The sequence below is a fragment of the Ceratotherium simum genome, chromosome 39 (assembly GCF_057802395.1).
Source record: "Ceratotherium simum simum isolate JZ-2026a chromosome 39, ASM5780239v1, whole genome shotgun sequence".
NCBI classification, from domain to species: Eukaryota; Metazoa; Chordata; class Mammalia; order Perissodactyla; family Rhinocerotidae; genus Ceratotherium; species Ceratotherium simum.
Window position 1 is genome coordinate 14,493,744 of NC_141938.1, and position 27,323 is coordinate 14,521,066.

The 27,323-nt window shown below is 43.8% G+C and overlaps 1 protein-coding gene across 1 annotated transcript; it reads left to right on the top strand.

Moving 5' to 3' along the window:
- Positions 1-10,302: 10,302 nt before the first annotated feature.
- Positions 10,303-26,215, top strand: LOC106803684 (uncharacterized). Its single transcript, XM_087425775.1, has 4 exons — positions 10,303-10,449; positions 16,384-16,510; positions 17,564-17,624; positions 18,298-26,215. Exons 1-4 carry the CDS (start codon positions 10,447-10,449, stop codon positions 19,337-19,339), a joined length of 1,233 nt encoding a protein of 410 aa, XP_087281901.1. The 5' UTR covers positions 10,303-10,446; the 3' UTR covers positions 19,340-26,215.
- The last annotated feature ends 1,108 nt before the right edge of the window (positions 26,216-27,323 follow it).

The following is a 27,323-nucleotide window of genomic DNA, read 5'->3' on the forward strand; positions in this document are numbered from 1 at the left end:
TCTTCCTCTACTTTATATGGGACGCCGCCACAGCATGGCTTGACAAGTGGTGCATCAGTGTGCGGCCAGGATCCGAACCTGTGAACCCTCGAGCCAATGCAGCAGAGCACGGGCGCCCTTAACCACTACGCCACCAGGCTGGCCCTATATTTTATAAGCTTTAAAGATTGTTTTGATGGTGAGACACAATACAAAAACACTGGGGTAGACAGCAGGTAGATATCTTTGTTACTTACAGCCCCAAACAAGAGAAAGTTGCCAGGCTGGGCCACAGAGGGAGTTGCACCCAGGCCAGGGTAACAGTAAACTGTAACTGTGTGTGGTGTTGGTTTGTATACGGCGAGCAGAGTGGGGTGAGCTAGGTATTGTGGGCTTCCAGGGGATCAGCTAATTTGAATAACTCTGGCCTTGAGGCATAAGAGTGGTCCCTAGCTGTGTGGTACCTGGCCCAGGGGCTGCTGGGGAAAGGGCAATTAACAGTTTTTAGCCAGGACTTCAAACAGGGTCAAGAGAGCTCTTTGAAAATATTATCTTACAATTGGCCCCTTAATGTCTTGACATCAGTTTTGAGCTCAATTATTTGAGTGGCCCAAATAGCAGAGGAGAGTTCCAGAGAGCTGGGCATGAGTTGCCCTAAACAGCCTAAAAAACGTTTCACTATGACATAAAAAGGGAAAAACGAGTGAAAGCATGACAAGACCCTGGAAGCTGGCTGGTATCCAGGCTGCCACTAATTTGGGGTTAACCAGGAGAACGAATCACTCTCGGCAGAGGCCTCTCATAATGTCGTGGTTGAATTACGGAGTGTGCCCAGGTGTGAGTTAAGTTTTTTATGGTGAAGATTTCATGATTCAGGCTTTTTGGGAGAGTGGCCACCTTATCAGTGCTTACTCCACATACAAGAAGTGTTAATAACATACCCACACCTTGTTGGTTAGTTAGTAGCGAATCAAAGACCGATCTATTGTCACAACCATTTTTGCCGGCATTGCTGGATCAAGCAGGCCTAATATTTCTTGCACTTGAGAAAGAGGAGCACTTCAGCTTTCACTCTCAGATATGAGAGTTTTGGACATTTGCAGGTTAGCATCAATGATTTTTGATTGTTGGGTTAGGGTGAGGGTCTCTGTGGCTATTCTAGGAAGTCCCAAAGTGGTGTCAAATCCCATGTTATAGGCAGGAACAGAGAGAATGAATATACAGAGGGACAACGGCCAGACAGTGTATAAAGAGAACTCCGACCCACAGTCTACAGCAACCAGCCCAGGAAACCAACCCATAGTCTAGAGTAACCAGCGCAGGAAGCCAGCCTGCTATGTACCAGTCAGACCTCTGTCTCTAGCAAGCAATCCTGGAAGCCAGACAACCTCTGGAACAATTGGCCCCAAATGGCCAGGCCTTGATTAACAACTGATTCTTTTTTAGGACCGACCATGGAGAGCCGAACGTCCACCCCTAACCAATCGCATAGGATGCCCTGCTGCCAGCTGGCCTGCCTTCAGCCTCTGATCAAGGCATAAAAGCCTTCCCTTTTTTCCACCATAAATCTTTCTCACTCCCCTGCCTGCCTTTGGGTCTCTGACAAATGTAGGTGACAGCGGCCGACCCCCTTGCTCTAGCAAGCCCTAAACAAATAGCCCCCGCTTGTTCTCCTTTGGGTGGTCTTTGCTCCTTTCTGCAGAGCGTGGCGAGTCGATGATGCCTGGCACGGTGGGCGGAAAGACAAACTTTTCCATAAGCAGAAAGGCCAAGGCAGGCTAGAAGGCAGGGATGTGGTGCGTGGCTTGGAGGTGGTGGAAGGTGCCCAAAATAGAGAGGATAAACACCAGTTCTTTTGGGTCACAATATAGCCCTGTGCGTTATCTTTAGATTGAAAAATTAGTAATTGGGAATGATTAAAGACTGGGAATGGAGGAGGACGGTGTTTTTTGCTGGGCAGATGGTGAGGGTGTGAGTGTCCGTTAGGTGCCTCGTATGTGCTATTGCGTTGAAGAAACACACGAGCAGTGGTGACTTGCCATGCGGGGGCGCCCCAGATACAGGGGAGGTGGCTGTCCAGAAGAGATCTTAATTTCCCAATAATTTCCATCTCCGGGACAGAACTCAGCTGGATAAATGTTTGGTGAGGGGTATGTGCAAGCAAGCTGACGGCAAATGTGACAGCTATGAACAGTTGGTGCACGGAGGCAATGTTGTGTGTGTTGGATCTCGTAAGTATCCACGGGGCTGGGCAATGGGTTTGGATTTCATGTGCCACGAAGAGCAAGCAGGTTGGGCACTGTTGGGATGAGAGCGAGTGAGGTGTGGATGCTGAATAATAAGGAAGGGGGAGGAGTGGTTTGAGCATTGGGCAGCCAGCAGAATCCTGCTCATCTAGGCCACACACAGCCTGGGTGCTTCAGTCAGGTCACCCTTTAAGCAGGATAGGTGGGTGGTTTTAGCAGGCACCTGAATCTAGGAGGCATTGTGAAGGCATTGGACTTCGTCCCCATAGGAGCTTAACATTGTTTAAGGTGGAATTACAATCAGAGAAGGCAGAACTCACGGTACAAGTGGCACAAAGCAAGGTTGGGGTGGCCGGGGCAAGCCAACTGCAGTGTCTGGAAAGTCACTCCATGTTATGAGAGGTTTGGGGATTCGATCGGAGACGTAAAAGACACTTTCCACTCCAAACAAATGAACTGAAGGTATATTTTATTATACAGAGGATAGTAAAGGTGATAGTCTGCAAACAGATCCTAATAGGTCAAATAGTAAGAGGGAAAAACATCAGCTCGACTGGAAAGGGAGAACATCCACATCGGCTGAAGAGAAATGACACAAATCAAATCGGCTGAAAGAGAAACACCAGGTTGACCGAAAAGAGAACACATCAGATCAATTACTTCATATCGAATCAATTACTTCACATCAAATCAATTACTCACAATATCCACGCCCCACTGCTGGGAGAGCCCTGTCAATCGATGTGGCTGGGCAAGGATCACACGTCCTGGGCAAGGTGTCCCTTCCACAGGTGGAACTCTCATCAGGTCTCAGTTTCCAGCAGTTTTTATACCATCAGTAATTTTCAGAGTAAGCAATTACAGAGTTTGCAGAGCAAGCATTTAGTGTTTCCATGCACAAATGGTTATCAGTGGCGTACGTGCACTGAGCCCCCTGGCTAACGTCCCAGCCCAGTAGTTGTGTACATGCATTGTTCTCTTTGGTTATCATCTTAGCCCGGCACAGATGGCCAGTCCATCCCGTGCTACGACGGGAGCCTTGAAATGTTATAACTTGCAACTCTCTCTGTGGGAGAAAGGCCAGTTCCCGGGAAAAGGCAAGTTCCCACCACACAGAAAGCAGCTTCATATTTCTTTGTGTGCTGGTGGCCATAGGTCAATGGAGCGGCCAAACATGGCTGTACTCATCTTAAGACACTCCAGTATGATGGGTCCCACCTTTCAAAACAGGACTCAGCAGTGAGATCAGTCTCTGGAGAGCTGAGGGCGCCTGGGGTCTCCCATGGGCGGCAAGACTTTCCCAGCTCTGGTGTGGTTGGGACTCCCAGTATATGGTTAGATGGTGAGGTCTTGGGGCTGGGGCCATGTCATCTGAGGCAATGTCATCCCTGGCAAGGTCTGGAGCTGGGGTGGTGTCATCTAAAGTGATGTCATCTCCAGTGAGGTCTTGGACTTGGGCCATGTCGCCTGGGGCGATGTGGGATTGGGCTGTCCTTTCCAAGTGGTCCCCACTTGGGTTGACGTACAGCACATTTTTGTGGCTCTGTGATAACATAATGAGACTCAGCCACTTGCAGATTTTGAATGTGACGCTGGGCCTGGGAGCCTGACTTGCAAATATCTTTTAAATCAAGGTGCAGGGCTAGCAATGGTGACAGCGGCATCCGTGAAACTACCATCATTGGACCTGATGGCACACTTCAAGCCCCAGTTAAGGGTGGCTGAGTCTCAAAGCTCCCAACTGTTCCAAGTTTTGCCCAGAAGGGTGATGAGATGGTTCTGTTGCATAGAGGTTTTAAACCACAAGGGCTGAGTTGGGTGTGTGTTATTCATAGTGTGTCAGGTTGCCAGTTAAATGCCTGTGGCTGAGGTTGGAGCTCCAGCATTAGTCTACAAGAACTTTAGTTAGTAATAATGTATCAGTATTGGTTCTTTATTTGTAACAAATGTACCAGAATAACATATTAACCACAGGGGAAACTGGATGTGGGATATATGGGAACTCCGCACTGTCTGTACGTTTTTTCCTGCATATCTAACGTCATTCTAAAAAATAAAGTGTTTGTTAAAACAAGTTATGACATTCTGATACTGTAACATGGATGAGCCTGGAAGACATTAGGCTGAGTGACGTGAGCCAGACACAGAAGGACAGATACTGTGTGATCCACTCACAGGAGGTCCCTAGAGGAGCCATATCCATAGAGACAGAAAGTGGATGGTGGGGCCAGGGGCTGGGGGAGGAGTGGGGGAGTCAGTGTTTCATGGGGACAGAGTCTCAGTTTGGGATGATGAGAAAGTTCTGGAGACGGACGGTGGTGATGGTTGTCCAACAATGTGAATGTGCTGCATGCCACAGAGCTGTGCACTTAAAATGGTTAAAATGGCAAATTTTATGTTATGTGTATTTTACTACATTAAAAACAAAAGTTATGACAAAGTGAGACGAGGCATATCATGCATATCAACAAATGTGAATTGGCCTAACTCACCATTAAATAGAAAAAGATTCTCAATTTGGCTCACAAAACAAGATGTCATTATAAACTGTATGCAGAAGACGCGTGTGAAATGAAGTAATTCAGGAAGGCAAGGAGGAACGTGAGGAACATAGATGTATCAGGGAATTGAAAACAAGAAAACAAAATGAGAGGAGGAGTAGATATAGTGATATAAGAAAATGTAGGGCCGGCTCCGTGGCTTAGCGGTTAAGTGCGCGCGCTCTGATGCTGGCGGCCCGGGTTCGGATCCCGGGAGCGCCCCGAGGCACCACTTCTCCGTCCAACGTGAGGCCGAGTCCCACGTACAGCAACTAGAAGGATGTGAACCTATGACATACAACTATCTACTGGGGCTTTGGGGGGAAAAAACTGAATAAATAAAATCTTTAAAAAAAAAAAAAGAAAATGTAGAATTCAAGACCAAAAGCATTGGATGTGATAATGAAGGACGCTTTTCGATGCTAAAAGCCACAATTCAGGATGAAGATAAAATATTTATGAACAGCTCATGGATTTATGGAACACAACACCACGATAACAGACAATATGAATTTGTCCCAAGTGCCATGACACATTCCAAAAAATAGATTATAAATTAAGGCATAAAGAAAGCATTCACAGTTTCCAGAAAGTAGAAATACTCTCAGATAACAAGGCAAACAATAAATATAAAAAACCAGAAATTATTAACAAAAATGAAAACCAGAAAGGCCCTTCCATGTGGAAATGTAAAAACCTTCTATTAAACATATCTTGGGTACAAAAGGAAATAGAAACTGAAATAAAAGAATTTATCCCAAGACACCCAGGAGACCACAGGAGTGGGCCTGAGAGATCCCTCTGGCATGTTAACACACGTGGGTACTGTTTTGAGAGGTTTGGGGGATTTGATCGGAGATGTAAAAGAAACTATCCACTCCAAACAAATGGACTGAAGGTATATTTTATCATATAGAGGAGAGTAAAGGCGATAGTCTGCAAACAGATCCAAATAGGTCACATAATAAGAGGGAAAAACATCAGATCGATGGGAAAGGGAGACACCAAATCGACTGAAGGGAAATGACACAAATCAACCGGAAAGAGAAACACCAGGTTGACCAAAAGAAAACACATCAGATGGGTTACTCACAACATCCACACCCCACTGCTGAGAGAGTCCCTTCAATTGACACGGCTAGGTGGGAATCCGATCATCAGAGGTCCTGGGCAAGGCGTCCCCCCCACAGGTGAGACTCTCACCAGGCCTCAGTTTCCAGCAGTCTATATAGCATCAGTAATTTCCAGAGCAAGCAGTTACAGAGTTTGCAGAGCAAGCATTTAGTGTTTCCATGCACAAATGGTTATCAGTGTCGTACATGCACTGAGCCCCCTGGCTATCATCCCAGCCCAGCAGTTGTGTACGTGCATTGTGCTCCCCGGGTTATCGTCCCAGCCCGGCACAGATGGCCAGTCTGTTCTGAGCTACGATGCCCAAAGAGCCTTGAAATGTTACAATTTGCAACTCTGTCTGTGGGAGAAGGGCCAGTTCCCATCACACAGAAAGCAGCTTTATATTTCTTTGTGTGCTAGTGGCTGTAGGTCAATGGAATGGCCAAACATGGCTGTAGTCATGTCAAGACAGGTACAAAGGGAGTTTCAGCCATCGGCTCATCGAGATCACTTGGGCTGTCAGACACGCTCAGGTCTGGACATACACCTCCTTCTCCCACTTTGCCATGTAAATCTGATGTTCTTCTCCAGTTTATGGTCCAGTGGATCAGTCAACACCCAGCTAAGGATGGCCATTACCAGTCCTTGTTATACGGAACCTCATAGTCTGGGGCCCATTAGCAAACCAGGCTCTTTTTCAAACTGAGAAGAGTTTTCAGCAGAAGAGAGGCTAACCTTACTCTCAAGTTCTAGGTTTCTGGGCGATGATTGTCCTCTTTGGGATTCCAGAAACCCCACAGATCATACTCCAACGTACCATTTGCTCTGTTGTGTCATATAACTCAAGTCTAAGGGAAGTTGCACTGAAACATGAACCTGTTTCAGATGTGTTATTATTGTGGCTCTAGGCCACACTCAAAATTGGCATCGTCCACGTCACGAGATCCAGGAGTCCGAGCAGCAGGCTCAAATATGGTATGTGTGGCCTCTGTAACCTGAAGATCCCCACTGACTTTGGTGTTCCTCACTTTTGGTGATTTGTCTCTCATGTGACAGGAGTTCTGTCACCCTATTCTCAGACGACCAAACCCCTAGAGAATTCAGTAACGTAATTGGCTCATGAACTCCCCCTGCATTTATATTCCACTGTCTGAGGTGCATGTTTCTGTACGCTATTTGTGTTTTTTTTTATTTTTTATTTATTATTATTTATGTGTGTGTGTGAGGAAGATCAGCCCTGAGCTAACATCCATGCTAATCCTCCTCTTTTTGCTGAGGAAGACCAGCTCTGAGCTAACATCTATTGCCAATCCTCCTCCTTTTTTCCCCTCAAAGCCCCAGTAGATAGTTGTATGTCATAGTTGCACATCCTTCTAGTTGCTGTGTGTGGGACGCGGCCTCAGCATGGCCGGAGAAGCGGTGCTTCAGTGCGCACCCAGGATCCGAACCCAGGCCACCAGTAGCAGAGCGCGCGCACTTAACCACTAAGCCACGGGGCCGGCCTCTGCACGTTATTTGGACAAAGATCAGGACTGTTGATCTAGCATTAAGATAACACAGGAACAGTACACCGAGGGGCCTGCCAAACAAAGGGAAATTAATCCTGATTGCATCTCCTGGCAGATGGGCGGAAGGCATTTGCTAATCGATGGCTGCCTGTCGGATGCCAGGAAGCCTGGTTTTCTGCACCAAGACGCCACATCTGGAATACAGCTGTGATGACCATCCCAACCTCAAGACCGTGATATTCCAAACTCACAACAACCGAAGATTCAAGTTAAAGAGCAAGGTACTTTGATGGCAGTAGTATACTAGTCTCTGAAATTCCTCCATGAGTGAGGTGTTGCTTCAGGTTTACTATCTTAAGGAACAGCTCTAGAAGCGTCCCCTGGACCTTTCCCCAACAATATGCCTCAACAACTGAGTTAGGAAACCAAAATGGCTATTTTGCTAGTTGATACGTACATCTATTCCTACTATCCATCCTGGGCCTGAAGAGCTAACCTATTTTCATATCTTTATTAGGCATATGTCATTTATAATTTTGTAAATTTCTGTGCTTAGCCTTTGTACATTTTAATGGACTTTTATATTTTCCTTTTGATGTATAAGAGCTTTAAAAATACTAACGATATTGCTTTTTTCTCAATATTATTGATGATATTTCCCAATTGGTATTTTTTGCATCTTTTAAAATTATTTATGACATTATAACGTTTTATTTTTTCAAATCTAGTTATTGTTTTATTTATATTTTTTCTTTGAATGTCATGACTTTCCCCTTCTAAGTATACAGGAATACTGATGTTTTCTTTAGCGTTTTTATGTTCTTTTTTTATGTTTAAATCTTTAATCCATCTGGAATTTATTCAGATGTGGTAGAAAGGAAGGCCATAGATTGAATCACCTCTTGCCACAAATCATCATATATTTTATTATATTCTTGTGTCTGTTTATAGACTCTCAAGGGCTTATCTGTTGATTCCAGGATTTCTCAGCATTGGCACTATTGATATTTTGGGTCAGATAATTCTGTGTTCTGGGGCTATTTCAATTATTTGTACTCATTAACTATGTTAGTTGGTGATCTGATCAGAAAGTTCTTCCTCATTCTTCCTTTACAACATTTGCCTAGCTATTCCTTGCACTACTTTTCAGAGATTCTTTTAGAATTGTTTTATTATGAGGCATAAAGTTCCTGATGCAAATGTAGTTGGAAATTTCTCTAAATTTTATGGCTGTGTTTAGAAAGACCTGCGTCTTTGCACTGAGGAGTCTTCAACCCAAGTTGTTTCTAGATCCATGAAGAGGACACCTGTCACTTCATCAGGAAACACCTGTAATTGTTCTCACATGGATCCTGCACATATTAATGCACACCATTATTTTATATATTTTTTATATAAAATATATATTTTATATAAAACTTTATATATTTTTCCATAAAATGCAATTTATTTCAATAACATTTTATTATGTATATTGCATATATCTAATAACTAGTAAATTGACTCTGTCATCAGTTCTAACAGTTTTACAGTTTGGTTTTTCGTTTCTCAAGAAGGAAATGCTATTACCTCCAATCACAATATTTACTTTTGTTCTGTTCTTTATATGATCACTGTGTTTTCTGACACGATCTTACAGATTAAAGCATGATGAACAATTGAGGTGAAAATAGACGTATTGGTTTGGTTTGGTTGTTCCTTTCAGTCAGAAGTCTTACTGGCATCAATCCTTCTCCGTATACTGCTCTCAAACACCTTCTACGAGTAGGAGCCTGGCCTGGCAGTCATTGTCTGAAATTGATCAGAGAAATTTTAGCACTTGAATAATAATAATAATAACAATAGGGGCACTTCGAATGGTGCTTAAATGAGGTCAGGGAGACAGATAACAAGCACCTACATGAGCTCATATAAAAATGAGTATAAATGCAGAGATTCCTACGAGAGCGATTAACAAAAGGAAGGGTAATGCTTCCAGGGGATGCTCCTCTAAAGGCAGAGTGAGAGAGAGCCCTTTAAACGGAGACCAAGGAGCAGAAGAGGCGGCGCCGGAATGCAGAGGGGAGGAACTCAAGAAGCTTCACTGACTTTGTAATTCATTGACTGGACCTGAGGGTGCGGGAGAGGGTGGTGCTGGACCCGCCAGGACCTGCTGCTACAGAAACTGGGGAAGCGGGGGTGCCGCGTACAGAGACTGGAAACAAAATACCCGAGAGAGGGACAAAGAATATGAATGGAAACATTGACAGGGAAAGTGCTGACCACACATTCAAATAATGTAAATGAAATCTTAAAGAAGCAAACCAGAAATCAGATCTGCTGTAAGTGCACTTCATTAAAAAAAAAAAAAAAAAAAACCAACAGAGTTTGACATCAAACTAGAAAAAAATGTTTTCCCTGAAAATTCAGCCATAATGATATCAATTTTCAGTGTTGGTGCGGAAACTCTAGAGGCCGTGTCCCCAAAGCCCCAGGCCGAGCCCTGGCCTCGGGGGTCAGCAGGCCCTCCTGTGCTCCGCCCCCCCACCCCCGTCCCACGCTGTCCCGGCTCTGGATGAGGGGGCCCTCCGCGGAGAAACTGAGTCAGGACTTCCAGGTCCAGGAGGAGGACAAGGATGGGCCGCCGAGCTCGGGGGAAGACGCCGGGTCCCACCGGCCGGGAGCGCCTTCTTCTCGGAGCCCAAGTCCCGAACGGGCAGAGGTCCGAATCCCGGGAGCAAGCGGGGCAGGGAACGGCTGAGGCCAAGCACTTACACTTCCGCCCGGCTCAGCCACGTGATCTCCATCTCCGCCTATCACTCAGGCTAGGGAGGTGCAGACGGGCAAATTGCCCAATCACGGGCGTCCGGGCCGGTAGCACAGCCCAATCAGGGCGCGGGGGCTCGGAGCACCGTCCAATCAGAGCCTGGGGCGGGCGCGCTCGCACCCGCGTGGACGTCGCCCTCGTCCGGCCGCGTCCCCGCGCGCACCTGCCCCGCGCGGCCCCAGGTGTCCCGCCCCCGTCGCTCTCACCTGCCGGGGCCGCGGGGAGGACGCCCGGAGAGTCCGGAGCCGGCGGAGATGGTGAGTGCGCGGGCCGGGCCCGGACCCGGAGGGGCTGGTGCGAACCAGCCGGAACCGGCTGGAAGCGGCCGCGGGCCCGGGTCTCCCCGCGCCCCTCGGCCCCCGCCCCGAGTCCCCGCCCTCGGCCGCGGGGAGGGTCCCGGCCCCGCGTGGGGGTCCCGGGTCCCCCGGGTTTTTCCCTACTGTCTGACGTCACCAAGTCTCCTAGAATGTAAGGCTTTGAAATTGGAGATCTTGTGATTTCTCCCCGGTTTATCGCAGACGCAGGGGAGAGGGTCTGGCACGTATGATGCACCCAAGATCTTGTTCGTGAAGTGGGTGGATTCGGGTGCCCGTGGGACCGAGTTTCTCAAATGTAAAAAGCTAGGGTGAGAATCAGGGCTTCAGGTACCAAGAATGAGTGGGGATTAATTACAGTGCATCTGTCGATGAATTCCAGGGTGGAGCTGCATCCTGGGAGTACTGAGCTTTCCAATGCGTGGACTTGGTCTCTCTCTCCATTAATTTCGATCTTAACTTCTTGCAATAATGTCATACTGTTTTCATCATAAATGTTCTGCAAAACTTTATCCTAAAATCCTGTTATTGGTACGTAGAAGTAAATTCACGTCTGAGCATGATTCTCTCCTTGGTAAGTGCAAGTACAGATTTTAGTTATTCCTCTGTAAATCCTTTGAATTTTACATACAAAAGCTTATCTGCAAATAATGATATTTCAGCTTCTTTCTCCTGCTGTCGTTTTGCCTTTAGTTTGTCTTCCTTTAATGATTCACCAGGACCTCCATTTCAGTGTAGAATAAGGTATGCTGTGTCTTGTCTTCCTGAAGAGGAAACTGTCGTACTATTTCAGAATTTTCATTTAACATGGCAGTGATATTTTTATGCACTGTCTTCCCTAATTAGCCACGTTCCTTCTAATTCTAGTGTATTAAAATTTGATATCCATTAATGATAGAAATATATCAGTCATTGTTGGACATGAATTATGATTTTCTATGTTTTCTATTAATGTGGTAAAATGTATTAATTTGTGGATCAATTTTTTTTCCAGGCCCCTTGAGACTTTATTTTTTTAGAGCAGTTTTAGGTTTACAACAAAATTGGGAGGAAGGTACAGAGATTTCCCATATACCCCCTGCCCACTGGGTCAATTTTTAAACAGAATTTTCTTGCATTGCTGGAATAAAATGACCTTGGGTGATTTAGTATGCACATTATTCATTACTCTATTTAGGGTACTAATGGTTTTTTATAGAATGTTTGACTTATATTTGTTGATGATATTATATTTAATTTTTTTTCAGTTGTACTGTTCTGGGATATGGAATTTTTGTTTCCTTTGTGTGAATATTTTTAAATACCTTTTTATTTTCTTTCAAGTATTTTAAACAACTGAATGGAAGTTGTTTAAAAGTCCTGGAAGTACTGAGAATTTAAACATTTTAGATCATTCCCCTCATCTCACATTTAATCCCTAGAACATCCCTAATTATGCCTGCTTTTTCATTCATAACTTGATTTGCCCAGGCTTTATGTTTCTTGAAGAAAACTGCCAAAGGTTTGTCAGTTTGATTAGTTTTCAGTAGATGCATTTTTAGCTTCCTTTTTATATCTCTAATTTTGCCCTTCACATTTCTTTCTTCATTTATGCTACTGCTCTCTTTCCATACTCTTGAGTTCACTGTTAGCCCATCGATACCGTTCTTTCCTTCTTTTCTGGGAGTAGATGGTGTTTCTGTTCTTGGCTGGGGACACTTTGATGCCACTGCCTCCTGGACCAGATTCCTTTGATTCCGTTGTCTCTCAGTTGTCTCTCAGTTGGTGAAGCCCACTAGCAATGGAAACCTTTCCTGAGATTTTGTGAAATCATTCTAATTCTTAGAGTTGAAGAATGCAGTGGCATTTTTAAAAAACTAGGCCAAGGTATCCAGTTCCAGTGTCACTCAGATGGTTATTTTTCTGTTTTGGTTGACCCTGTGCAACTTTATTTGCTCGTTTTCTTTCTCATTCCAAATGCCTTCACTGTCCTGTATTTTATTTACAGCACTGACTTACCCCTTCACCTGGACTATATTTGGTAATATAATTGTCCTCCCCCATGAGAATTTAAGTCTCATGTGCTTCAGAATTTCTCCCTTTTCTTTTTTTTTTTTTTTTTAAGATTTTATTTATTCAGTTTTTTTCCCCCCAAAGCCCCAGCAGACAGTTGTATGTCATAGGTTCACATCCTTTTAGTTGCTGTACGTGGGACTCGGCCTCACGTTGGACGGAGAAGTGGTGCCTCGGGGCGCTCCCGGGATCCGAACCCAGGCCGCCAGCATCAGAGTGCGCGCACTTAACCGCTAAGCCACGGAGCCGGCCCAGAATTTCTCCCTTTTCTTAAGTGCTATATCTCTAGCTGCATGCAGTAGGAACTATCATCTATATAGATTTTTAGCAAATGAAAGAATCAGGGTTATGAGCATATGGAGAAGCAACTTGCCTGAGACAAAGGGCGTTGCCAGGAGAAGGAGCCCAAGGATTGCAGACGTGAAAAGGATGCTTCATTTTCCTCGTCTCCACAGTCCTTAGCAGGGTCTGGATCCGCACTGTCCAGTACGGTAGCCCCAGGCCACGTGTGGCTGTTGAGCTCTTGAAATACAGCTAGTCAGAATTGAGTTGGGCTGTATGTGTGAAATCCATACCAGATTTGTAGCACTTAGTGTGACAAAAATAATTATAGAAATATCTCAATCATTATTTTATATTGGATACATATTGAAGTGATATTTGTATTTAGTGGGCAAAATAAAACATACTATTAAAGTTAATTTTAATAGTTTGACTTTTTATAAGGTGGCTACAAGAAAAGTCAAAATTAGATACGTTGTCTGTAGTGTCTTCTTGTTTGATGGCACTGCTCTAGATCAGGGGTTGGAAAATTACAGCCCACACGCCCAAGCTGCTACTTATTTATGTCAATAAAGTTTTATTGGCACGCAGCCACGTCGATTTCTTTACATGTTGTCTGTGAGCTGCTTTGGTGCCACAAAGAGCTGAGCAGTTGCAACAGAGACCACATGGCCAGAAAAGCCTCAACAGTGTACCATCTGATCTTTCTAGAAAGCTGACTGATCTCTGCTCTAGGTCACGTTACTCATGTTGAGGAATCATCGCCACGACCAGACTGTAAGGTGTATGTACAGAAACGCAGCTTCTCAGAGTTGGGCTGTGAAAGGAAGCAGACTTACCACATTCTAACTGGGTAACCTTGAGTGTGTCATTAATTGACTCTATCCTCTAAGTTTCCTCTGCTGTATATTGATTGTAATGGTATCTACTTAGGACATTTATTATGAGAAATAAATGAGCCAATGTGTGCAAATCTGTGTGCAAGATATTTTACACATCATGGATGCTGTTTTTATTTTTCATAAATTTTTAATAAAAATAACATTTTATTGGGGCTAGCCTGGTGGCATAAGCTCCGCTTCGGCAGCCTGGGGTTCGCAGGTTCCGATCCTGAGCGTGGACCTAACACCAGAAGCCATGCTGTGGCAGCGTCCCATATACAAAATAGAGGAAGATGGGCACAGATATTAGCTCAGGGCCAATCTTCCTCTCACACACACAAAAAATGACGTTTTGTTAATATTGTGAGACTGTTATGGGTTTTTGTGGCTTCACAATGTTACCTGACACAGCAGTGGAGGAGTTGGTTGAATTTTGTCTGTGGATGGAAGTATGTCGTGAGACACCACTAGAGAGCAGTGTACCAAGAGTAGTTCAGGATGCCTGAGGCAGCTGACTTTACTTACTAACTTGACAAGGAGTGTTCCCATTCTGGAGCTTTCTGGTTCTGCTGCTGATTATTGTACAGGCAAATTGCAGCACCTGCATTGTGGTGTGGCAGTCTGTATTCCCACCTCTGCATGTGGAAGCCACTGGGATGATGCACTTTCTCAAAGGCCAGACTTTCTGGGGATTCTGCAGGCCATCAGAGTCCATGCTCAGGGGCTGGGCAGTTATGCTGATCTGCATGCCAAGGGGTGCAGAAATGATTATTGTGTGTAGAGCCCTCAGGAGGCTGGTGTATAAGTCGGGGTCTCCGGATTTTCAGAGAGTGGGAGCAGATGTTCTTTTGGAGGAATGTGCTGCTTGATCCTTTCATACATTTTATGACCTGGGCAAATTCACAGCCAAGCCCTTCTGGACTTCAGTTAATTCCCTTCTCTGGTGGGACTCATAACCGCCTCTTCACAGGCAGGAAGGACCAGGGCACTCTTTTCTGGAGAAGACAAGGCTGTGCTGGCCACTTGTGACCTCCATCTGTTTGTGTGTTGAGGGGGAGCTGTCACCCATAACTGGTGGTTCTCAGCACCCAGGCCCCTGAACGCAGGCATTGTGGTGAGGTCTGAAGTCTTAATGCTTCCTTTCTCTTGCCTGAGCTCTAACTTGTCAGTACACTGTCTGTCTCCTGGAGAGTATGTAGAGAAAGGAAGAGTTGCTGTTTTATAGAAAAATAAGAGATAAGTGAATACTAATGCTTCTCATAAAGAATATTCTTATTCCACCAAGTGGACCTGCCAGTTTATAATGCATTGGCATTCTTCAAGGAAATATATCTATCTCAGGGCCTGGGTTGAAGATTGGGCCTAACCAGGCCTCTTGGAAATTGTTGGTGGGGAAAAGCAGGAAGTGCTCCCAGGCCCTTACCATGTTTTCATTCATTAACATCTCATCCAGGGCTGACCTTTGCTTCATGTCATGCTGAGGCCTGTAGTGAACAATGAAGAAGGAGATGAAATCATTTTCATCACAAGGAATTGATGTTTTTATTTTTATTTATTTATTTTTTTTTAAGATTTTATTTATTTTATTTTTTTCCCCCCAAAGCCCCAGTAGATAGTTGTATGTCATAGCTGCGCATCCTTCTAGTTGCTGTATGTGGGACTCGGCCTCAGGATGGACGGAGAAGTGGTGCCTCGATGCACGCCCGGGATCAGAACCCGGGCCTCCAGCATCGCAGCGCGCGCACTCAACCACCAAGCCACAGGGCCGGCCCAGGAATTGATGTTTTTAAAGAGGCAATAATTGTTTTATTTGTACAGACTGTCCCCAGCTTAACAATGATTCAACTTAGGACTTTTCAACTTCACAGTGGTACAAAAGCGACACGCATTTAGTAGAAACCATATTTCAGATTTTGAACTTTGATCTTTTCCCAGGCTGGCAATATGCAGTAGATACTCTCATGATGCTGGGCAGTGGCAGCGAGCTGCAGCTCCCAGTCAGCCATGAGATCCTGAGGGTAAACAACTGATACACTTACAATCATTCTATACCCATCAGCTGTTCTGTTTTTCACTTTCAGTACAGTGTTCAATAAATTACATGAGATATTCAACACTTTATTATAAAGTAGGCACTATGTGAGATGATTTTGCCCAACTGTGGGCTAACGTAAGTGTTCTGAGCACGTTTAAGGTAGGCTAGTCCAAGCTATGATGTTGTGTAGGTTAGGTGTATTAAGTGCATTTTCAACTTAACAATATTTTCAACTTATGATGGGTTTATCAGGATGTAATCATCATCAGTTAGGGAAGATCTGTATAGTATTTCTTTCATTTCTCCAATGTATTGTGGACTGTCTTGGACCCATCAGATGGAGAGGAAGAGTGGAAGTTGTCACAGTGAAACAGAAGAGAGATGAGTTCACTAGAGATGCTGTTAAATCAATGAGGCCATCTGGGGTCACTGAGGAAGTGAGTGCTGAATAGGATAGAGGGGGTGAGATCTTATGACTGAGCCCTACAGTAGATGGGAGACCACAGAACCATGTGTGAACTTGCTGTGAATTGAGTCCCAGTTCCCCAGTGCTGTCAGCCTCTCCCTTCCTCCTGCACACACTGGTGGAGAATGGTACGTTGAACCAGAATTTGTTGGATATTCTAGGACTTGGTGGTCTTTGAGGATGTGGCTGTGGACTTCACCCCAGAGGAGTGGGCTTTGCTGGATGGTGCTCAGAGGAACCTCTACAGAGATGTGATGCTGGAGACCTGCAGGAACCTGGCCTCAGTAGGTAAGGCTGACTTCATTCCTTCACTTACTCTCTAGAGCACAAATATTCCCCAGCTATTGAGCTGGTTCTAAAACTTGGGCTGAACAGTGGGAATTTACTGCTGAGTAAGACAGACATGGTCACATCACCATGGAGCATATCGTCTAATAGCCTTCTCATATATGTATAAAACCTACTACTGTCTCTTTTAAATACTTTGGTTTCTTTAAGGGTTATAATTCTGTGCCTTAAGAGAACAGCCTCTATGGGCCGGCCCTGTGGCTTGGTGGTTAAGTGCGCGCGCTGCGATGCTGGTGGCCCGGGTTCGGATCCCGGGTGTGCATCGAGGCACCACTTCTCCGTCCATCCTGAGGCCGAGTCCCACATACAGCAACTAGAAGGATGTGCAGCTATGACATACAACTATCTACTGGGGCTTTGGGGGGAAAAAATAAAATAAATAAAATCTTTAAAAAAAGAGAACAGCCTCTGTTGAGGAGCATTACATTTGAAAATATTAATTAAAAAATAACTTAGTATTCTTACTGAGGATGCTGAATTTGCCAGATAGCTTAGCTTCGTTTTTTTGACTTTTCATCCATCCTCACAAATGTCCTTGTCCACGTTGAAAGACTTTCCACATTTGCTCTTTTCAAGTTAGTATTGTGGCATGTGCATTTTGTCCATTTCTTTCCTATGTTGCTTTCCTGATGACAGGGCATGTATGTCACCATGAGTCTCAATCTTCATGGAAGTATTTCCAGTAAATCACCCACCATTCTGACCTTTTTGTCCTTATTATTGTCAAAGTCCTGAAAGAACATTCTTCCTTATAAAATTTGTGGACTTTTTGGATCACTATTTGAAAAGAAACTTACATGTTCCCTACTTCTTTTCCTGCCTTCATCCCACCAGTTCTTTCCAAAGAAAGTAAATTTTGTTACTATTTTTCATATTATGACACTCAACTGAAAATCAGTGGGTCAAATCTACAGTGTATTTGGGGAAGAAATATGAAGTGAACAGAATATAGAGTAAGATTCGGAAGAAATGATTCCTGGTTCTTCATTTTAGGAGACAACTGGAAGTGCCATGGCATTGAAGATCAGCACAAGAACCAGAGAACACACTTGGGGTGAGTGACATACACATGAGAGGCAGCAGGTCTCAGGAGAGAGGATGAGAGTGCCAGGATATTAATATGTGTGTGTGTGTGTGTGTGTGTATGTACTATAAGATGGATATTAAGTATCACAGAGGATTTTCACGGGATCATTTTATAAAAGTGATGCAGATGTTGATTGTTTAAGACTTAGGTCAGTTGTAACCAATTATCAGGAAACAAAATCCCGTATATAAAAAACACCACATTGGGGCCGGCCCACTGGCGCAAGCGGTTAAGTGTGCACGCTCTGCTGTAGCAGCCCGGGGTTCACCAGTTCGGGTCCCGGGTGCACACTGACGCACCGCTTGGCAAGCCATGCTGTGGTGGCGTCCCATATAAAGTGGAGAAAGATGGTCACGGATGTTAGCCCAGGGCCAGTCTTCCTCAGTAAAAAAAGAGGAGGATTGGCAGATGTTAGCACAGGGCTGATCTCCTCACAAAAAATAAAAAAAATAAAAACAGCACATTGATACCTGGGGTTGAGCCCTCTATCAGCATTCAGCTTATAAGACTTTGACACAATTCTAACAGGGCAGAAAACATGCATTCACTGAAAATGGTGACAATGTCATCATATTAATCATTAAAAGCCACCAATGAATCATTAACAAATCATTGATAACATGATCCCTATTTTTAATAGCTGTCATGTGGTGGAGATACCCTTGGAAAATAATGAAAGTAATCAGTGTGGAGAAACCAACCAGATTCCAAGTCTTATTGTGCATAAGAGACTTTCTACTGGAGTAAAATGCGATGAATACAATAAGTCCGAAAAAGCCATCATGGATACTTCATCCTTGAAGAGTCCCATAGCATCACCTCAACGTGGACAAAAACCCTATCAATGTAAGGAATGTGGGAGAACTTTTCTTTGTTACTCATCCTTTAGGGCACACATAAGAGCTCACACTGAAGAGAAACCATACGCATGCAAAGAATGTGGAAAAGCCTTTATATACTTCTCCAAACTGAGAGTCCATATAAGAACTCACACTGGAGAGAAGCCATATGAATGTGGAAAATGTGGGAAAACTTTCAGATCTCCCTCAAACCTTTGGACACATAGAGAAACTCATACTGTTGAGAAACCCTATTCTTGTAAGGAATGTGAGAAATCCTTCCCTTCTCCATCTTCTCTTAGGAAACATGTGAAGGTTCACAGTGCAGAGAAAGCCTACGAATGTAAAGAGTGTGGAAAAGCCTTCCTTCATTCTTTTTACCTGATCATACATGCAAGGATGCACACCGGGGAGAAAGCCTATAAATGCGTGGAATGTGGGAAGGCCTACAGTTGGCCCTCAGACCTTAGGATTCACATGAGAACACACTCTGGAGAAAAGCCTTATGAATGTGAACACTGTGGAAAATCCTTCAGTTCTCCCTCATCCTTTAAGGGACATTTGCGGACTCACACCGGAGAAAAACCATATGCATGTAGCGAATGTGGGAAAGCCTTCAGTAGTCCTTCATACTTTAGAACACATGTGCGAATTCACACTGGAGAGAAACCTTACGTATGTAAGCAATGTGGGAAAGCTTTCAGCTGGTCATCGTCTTTCCGAGGACATTTGGGAACTCACAGTAGAGAGAAACCCTATGAATGTAAGGAGTGTGGGAAAGCCTTCAGTCGGCTGTCATCCTTACAGAGACATGTGCGAGTTCACACTGGGGAGAAACTCTGAATGTGAGCAGGGTGGGGAAGCCTTCTGTAGTCCCCATCCTTAAAAAAACACGTGAACTCATGCAGGAGGGAAACTCCATGCCAGTAAGTAATGTCAAAAGACCTTCATGCAGATTATTTCACTCATTATGCACAGCAAATTGCATTTTTATAAAGGTCTTAGATACAGTGTTGGCTTTATTAGTGCCTTATTCTTAAAGTAGACCCTTATCACGTTCTTTCCAGTTCTTTCTGAGAAAAACATCTAGGAGATAATATTCCTTGTATTACTTCGCGAAGGCTGCCCTAACAAATTGCCATGAAGTTGGTGGCTTAAAGAAACAGAAATTTATTCTCTTCTACTTCCGGAGGCCAGAAGTTGGAAATCAAGGTGTCATTAGGGTTGGTTCCTTCTGCAGGTTCTGAGGGAGAATCTGATCCATGCCACTCGGCTAGCTTCTAGGGGCTACCAGCAATCCTTGGTGTTCCTTGGCGTGTAGATGCATCATTCCAGTTTCTGGCTCCGTCTTAACATCCCCATCTCCTATCAGGACACTTATTGGATTCAGGGCCCACTCCAATCCAGGATGAACCCATCTCGAAATCTTTATTATATCTGCCAAGTCTCTTTCCAGTTAAGGTCACAGTCACAGGTTCTGAGTGGACATATCTTTTGGGCAGCCACCATACTACCCACTACTTACCCTGTGGGCTAAATTACCTACCTTTTGAGATAAAGCGTTTTAATTATGAATTGCTTATATAAAAATTATTTACACTATGAGGTCTTTTGGACCAATTGATCTTTTGAAGTGAATTTTTAAATATGTAACTGTTGGGATTTTAGATAGTTTTATTTATTTCTCATTTTCATCATGTCATGAACATGTGGTTATTATGACATTGATACTTTGGTATCAGTGAGATTTTGTTTCTGGCCTAATGTTGCACTTACTGGAATTTGTATACCTGACCTCTATCGTTTTTTTCCTCCTCTCTAAGCAAATATTTTTGAAGTTCTCAGTCTTTAGTATTTAAAAATATACATTTGGCATTTTTTTCTAGTTGGCACAATATTTCATTGTTCTGGCAGAAATTCCTAATATAAAGCTGTTGAATGAGGATACCCTCATCTGACTGACTTTCCTCTTATGCCCATTTCTGTTTGTCGTAGCTCCTGGCTGGGAATCAGATACACGGCTTTGAATTAAAAAGAGAGCTCTTGTTACTTGAATATGATAAAAGCTAGAATAGCTGTGTTGTGCTTGTTGTGATGTGTCAGTGCAGTAAGCCTGGGAACTACATTTTGCAGAATCTCATCCCTAGATTATTCCAGATTAGAGTTGGCCAAAAGCAAACCTTGCATGAGATCAGGAAGGCAGAAATGAAGAATACATCATACTTAGTTTTTTCAGCTCTCATACAGGCGGATCGGTGCATCAGGGCTTGATGGGCATCAATTTCCAGTGGATTTTCCTGCTTTCTGGGCCCATTGATCACGAGTGTCGACAAACCAAACACCCAGTATTTGACTCCACTCTCAAAGTTGGCGCCTTCCACAGGCATCTCCAGTGGCTCTCCTGTCACAGATCCACTTGCATTCTCACACATCCACAATTTGGATTTTCCTGCCAGCTCCAACGTGTCCACCAGGCCACTGGTTTATACTTTCTTGGTTGGTGACCTTCTCTGACACTCCTTCTTTTCTCCGGTTCTTGCCATATTTGTATCAGGTATAATTTGTGTAGTGAGCATCTTATAATATGTCTAGTGGCCCTCACTCCACTCTGAAAGTTATAATTGTGGTGTCAAAACACACAGGACTCTTTTTCGTGATTGCATTGTCGAGTGGTTGCATTTACCCTGTGCTTTTTGTTTCTGGACAGTTCCACATGAGAAACAGGCAGCTTGTAGATATATGAAGCAGACTGTGGGAATTTGGGGTTATTCACAGCTAAATGCAATCTCCAAATGATAATATGTTCAATTATTACAATTTTTGCTTGCAAAATAAGGTACACGTTTTTTAGTCAAACACAAAGTTCTGTACATATTTCATAGAAAAATCCTAGTAAAAGTGGTTTTATATTTGCTGTATACTTAAATCATTAACTTTATCTTTCATATACTGAGAGGGGGTATGTTAAAATATTCCGATACAGTATGGATTGTCAAATTAATATTGTAATTTTGTCTTTTTAAACATATGTTCTGAGGTCACAGTACATAAATATTTTAGATTTTTTTTAATTTAAATTTGTTTATTCTCACAATGTGAAACAGTTTCCCCATTAAAACCACTTATTCATTCATAAGAATAAAAGCTTATATATTGGTTATGGCAGTGCCCACCAGCTAAAACCTATGAGAAACACACCTGCACTTGAACAAAGCTGGGTTTGTTGACTTATTGCAATGGGGTGTGGTGACCATATAGCATGAGGAACAGTGGGACATCTCAGAAGTTGTAGTAGAAAGGACTTACAGGATTGAGACTTATTTTAGGTCATTTGGAGGAGGCTCCAAGGAAGCTGGCTCTGCCCCGGGGTGGCTGTTGTCAGGAAGTGTGCAGTAGAGTATTAATTCAGCAGCTTTGGTTGCTCAGTCTTTGCACTTTTCAAAGAAAGCAATGGCCCTTGACCAGCTCCTAGGAGATAAATCCTGAGTCCTTGGAATATTCTGCCTGATAAGAGTGTTTTGTCTGCCTGAGGCCTTGGGCCACACTGTATTGGTCTGACTAATTTATGCTAAGTGTGACTTAGGGTGAAGGCCGGTTTTTGTGTGCATAAGGCCACAGGTGACCCTGTATCAGTTTGACCTCTGAGGAGGGGAGCTGGAGGCTGAGTAGCTGAGCTGTTATGTGGGTGCTGCATGGCTACATGAGCCCCCCCAAAATCCTGGAGACCAAGGCTCAGGTGAGCTTCCTTGATTAGCAATACTTCACATGCGTTGTCACACGTCATTGCTGGGGGGGCTGTCCGGGTGACTCTAAGTTTCCAGGACAACTGGCAGCTTGCACCTGATTTATCCTTTTCCCTTCACTCACTTGACTATGTATCCTTTCACCATAATCATGAACGTAATGGCCCTTCTGAATCCTGTTGGGCCTTCCAGTGTATTGTCAAACCGGAGAATGCTCTTGGCGACTTCTGACACGGGAAATGAAATGTAACTGTATGACTGGGAATTTTAATAGTTCTTGTCTAGAAGGCAGACAGAAGGGATCGGGACTAAAATTAACTTGCAAAGAAGCAGAAGTCAGTTTTATTAGCTAGACTAGGGGAGTATTTAATTTTTGTGAATGGCATAATTCTCTTTTTAGTCCAAGTAATGATGTGATTACAGAGTGTTCCTCTTTTTGCCTTGCTCCAAAACAATCACCCAGTGGCCTTGTGTGATGACAGTGTTGGGTAGACTTGTTTCTGTTCAACAGAACACTGGCCAAGGAGTGAGAGACAGGCCAGGTGGGTCCCAGTTCTCAGGGGCTGATTTTTCTTCCTCACTATGTAAACAATTGAGTATGCTTACTATCCATCTGACACTGTTTTCATTGTTTTTCATAAATTAGCTCAGTTAACCCTCCAAAATTATAACGTAGATACTTTTACCTCCCTTGTAAGTTAACTGGAAGCCTACAGATTAAAAGCTAGCAAGTGGTAAAGACAGGATCAGGATTCAGAATAAGCTCTTCTGGCTCAGAGACCATGCTCTTCACTTGATGTTAATTTTTGAAACTTTTTAATCTACAGCCATTCTAAACTCAAAATTAGCTCAAAACTAACCAAGACTTGCACAGTAGGTTCTCAAGGTAGAGGCAGAAAACAAACAGGTCCTCGCAATTCTGGTGCATACATTTTTGTGGGAAAAGCAATGTAAAAAGAAGTGAAGATTTTTAGGTAAAACGTAGAGATTTGGTATAAAAATGGAAATATGGGTCGTGGAGGAAAATAATCCATAACAAGGGAGACAATAGGGAAAGTAGGAGGGTGTAGTCTGTATTTTTTCTAAGGAGGGTAGGGGCATCAGAGAGTGAGGATGTATTCATTATATTTCCATCATCTAGGATGAAGTAAACACTGGTACAGGAACTGCTCAAGGGTGTTTGTAAAGAGTATGGAGTGATACACAGTCCTGTATTCATGGAGTTAACAGAGTAATGGGTCTCTATAAAAATAAAATCCTTCTCGTGGTTCAGCTTTATTTTTGCAATGGTTAAAAGCTTTCAGTCATATGATATGTATTTATGAATTGGAATGGGTTTCTGTCACCAAAGTCCCACCATTTATTTGGGCCACAAAGTGCAGCTGTTTATAATCCTTTTGAAAGAATTGTAAATTGCGTTATATATTTGGCATTATCATTTGGCTATTATAGTGCAAATGACAGAACTTGTATCCTAAATCGTAGAGTTGCCTCTAGTCTGAAAAAGGGACGTGGTCATCCGCAGAGTTATGACCCAGCATGTGCCCTATTTTATAAGCAGAATGATATCTATACAAGCTTTCAGTGATCCCCAGGTAGATGCCAGGAGAACTGTGGATGGCGAGTGAAATTTTCCTAGGAATAAGGAAGGTGAGCTGCAGTGTGTCATTTTGAGTATTATCCTAATTTAGTATAAAAGAGATATATTTGGCATTCTCGAACATGGAAAATTTTAATATTCTTTTATAGAAGGTGGTGGAAGATTTGTTTCAGTGATGCATAAAGCTGTTCACAGGTGTTAATTCCATATACTCAGTCTTTCAGTACATGTTAGGGCAAAGAAGAAATGTAATATCTCTGCTTAAAAAGCAAATGAAGTCAAATTTGTATCCATTTTTTCCAATATTAATGTTTTCATAACATTGCAGATATTTTAATATAATTTGATCATCATTACCTCATTTGATCTCCCCCTCCTCATCTCCGCCAACCTCCAAAAAAGAAAATTAAGCACAGGGAGCATAGTTTTGCATAAGCTCATGCAACTAGTAATAATAAAGGAATGTCAGTTTTGAAGACTTAATGTGTTTCATGATCTATATTAGGCACTGTAGAAATCTGAAACTTGGAACATCACTGAAAGGCAACTATAAATACCCAGTTTTAAAAATACGAGATCAAATATATATCTGACTCAAAATGCTACATAGCACCTGATTCTATTATATGGCATTTTGGAAAAAGTTAAGGTTTAGGAGTCTAGAACAGATCAGGGTCTAAGGGTGGGGGAGGGCTTGACTACAAAGGGGCAGAGCTAGTGATCATTTAGGGAGGATGGGCTAGTCTGTATTATGATTGTTGGTACCACTGTGTGCATTTGTGAAAACTCAGAACTACACTGAAAAGACGGAATTTTACTGTTATAAACAGTATTGCATATTTCTAGACCAACTGCAGAAAACAAACACACTCTTCATGCAAATCGAGAAGCAGACACCTGAACCTAGATTTTTAGATAAGCAAGAATAATTCTTTCCACCTTGACAACCTTACAGAGAACGGCGATATGGGAAAGAAGGACTCTCGAGCCATCAGGCCTTTCTTGGAACCCAATCAGAAGTTAGGGCACGCCCTCCAGGGCTACACCGGCCCTCACCTCGGAGACTTAGCCAAGGGGAAGTAAGAGGGCATCTGTCCTCCAGGGTCCTTGGGATCCGAGCTCTGGAAACACTGTAGGTCTTAAACATAAAGGCAGACCCTAGTTTTCTCAATGAGGGCCCTCCTGGGCAGGACCCTAATCTTTGGCTATTACATCATAATCCATTTCAGCTCTCAAATTACCAAGCCCAGTTCTGTGTCTTTTTAAGAGACTTCATTAAGGGATCCACTCTGCCCACACCTCGGGACTATTTCCCTGGAGCAGCAGCACGTGTCAGTGAGGTGACAGGGAGTAGGAAACAGAGGCATTCAGGCCTCGGGACTGTTACCCACACCCCTCGGGCAGAGGAACCGGATCTGGCATCATCAGCTCAGCCGCACGTGCCCGCTGGCCACGCCCACGTCACACGCCTCCACGCTCTGCCCACAGAGGCACGCATACGCACTCACAGCCCCTGGGTCCCGGCGAACCGCCTCGGATCAGGAGCACTCGGGCCTGAGGCTCAGAGCCGCACAGGCGCAGTCCACACCTACAGCCACCTCAAGTCTGGCTCCCTAGTCATTCCCAGGCTCCAGGAAAGGTCTGAAGAGCCAGCCCCTCCATACCCGATGGCCACTCACTTCCTAGGACAGCCCCCCAAGGAACCTGAGCCCCTTGGTGAATGTAGGTCAAAGACAGACAGCCCTCAGAGGCCACGATCCTGCTCCCGTCATGCAACGCGGCCTTCCATCCGCTTCAAACCCCCCCATCCCAGAGGCAGCTGGGAACTCTGACCTTTACACCGTGCCCAGGCGCAAGCGGACTGTTTCTTCTGTGCTGGATGCAGAGCCCCTGGTTTTCCGGAAGAGCCAGAGGGGACATGGGGCGGGGCCAGAATCAGCGGAAATTCCTGCCCTCGTGTCCCGCCTTACTGGAACTCACATCCGCTTCCGGTCGGACAGAGAGAAGGGAGACCAGGCGATTTCCTGAGGCCTCAACCTTCCTTCCTTCTACCGTGGCTGCCTCGGGGAGGCAGCTAAAGACAGCAAAGGCCATTAGGTGCTAAGGACACTGCAGCGAAGTCCCTGGATACAGAGGACGTGACAGCTGAAGAAGGGACAGACACTTTTGCAGCCCACACTCGGTTCCCTGCTGAAAACAAGGGGACAACCGAAACCCTCTCTACTGTCAGGTAGCGAGGGGCCTGTTCGTGGAAGAAATTTAAAGCAGAGTGACCAGCTGGAGCATCCTTGACAAGGGATATTGTCCCTGGACTCTCAGGGCCTCAGGTGCCTGCCATGTGGTGGTGATGCCCCCTTGGCGGTTTCTTAGGGCCATGCGGGGATGGGGTGGGTGGGGTCACTGTGACCTCATCAGTGTGAGGTCCCCTCTGTCACCAGGTCGGCTGAGAGACACTCCCTTGGGATTTGTTTTGGGTGACAAGGGAGACCACTCTGCCACGTGGGAAGGGGATAAGACCTGTCCACTTTTGAAGTCCACGTGGATATGGGTCTGTTATGAGGTATGGACAAAACCCCTATTATTTGTATGTGAACATGGAAGTATCTGAACTTGGTCCTTCAACAGGCGTTTCTTGCTGCTGGAGATGCAGCAATGACTAAACACACCCCCCCACACACACAAGTCATGGGGATGTGCTGTACAGCATGCTGACTATAGTTAATAATATTGTATGGTATATTTAAAAGTTGCTAAGAGAATAGATCTTAAAAGTTCTCATCACAAGAAAAAAATTGTAACTGTATGGAGATGGATGTTAACTAGACTTATTGTGGTGATCATTTTGCAAAGTTATGATGTACGCCTGAATCTAATATAATGTTATATGTTGATTATATTTAAATAAAATAAAGAATAATACCATGATGCTCACTATAATTACCTCCACTTAATGTGGCATTGAAATCCCTAGATAGTGAAATAAAATAAGAGAAAGAAATCACAGGCATAAAGTCTGGAAGAGAAGAAATAAAATTTATTGTTTGCAACTGATGTGATGGTTTACATTGAAAACACAAAAAAATCTACAGATAAATTATTAGAAAAAATAGGAGAGTTTGGCAAGTTGACTGGTTATAAAATTAATATATTTAAAAAGTCAGTTGTATTTTCATTAAACTATCAGCAAACTGGAAAACCTAATTAAAGAGAGGGTACCATTGTAAATCAGAGAATACCAAGTACCTAGGAATAAGTATAACAAAAGATATGCAATGCCCCAAGGAAGAAAGTCACAAAACTTATTAAAAATATTTTTAAAGATTTAAATAAATGGACATACACCATATTCATAAATAGAAAGACTCAATATCAAAAAGATGTCAGTTCTTCCCAAATTAATCTATAGAGTGAAAACAATGTCAACCAAAATGTGATAGGATTTTCTATGGGACTTGATAAAATGATTGCAAAATCTACATAGAAA

Coding starts and splice junctions, on each gene's coding strand:
- LOC106803684 (XM_087425775.1), top strand. Junction 16,511..17,563: donor CAGGAACCTGGCCTCAGTAG/GTAAGGCTGACT, acceptor TCTTCATTTTAG/GAGACAACTGGAAGTGCCAT. Junction 17,625..18,297: donor AACCAGAGAACACACTTGGG/GTGAGTGACATA, acceptor TATTTTTAATAG/CTGTCATGTGGTGGAGATAC.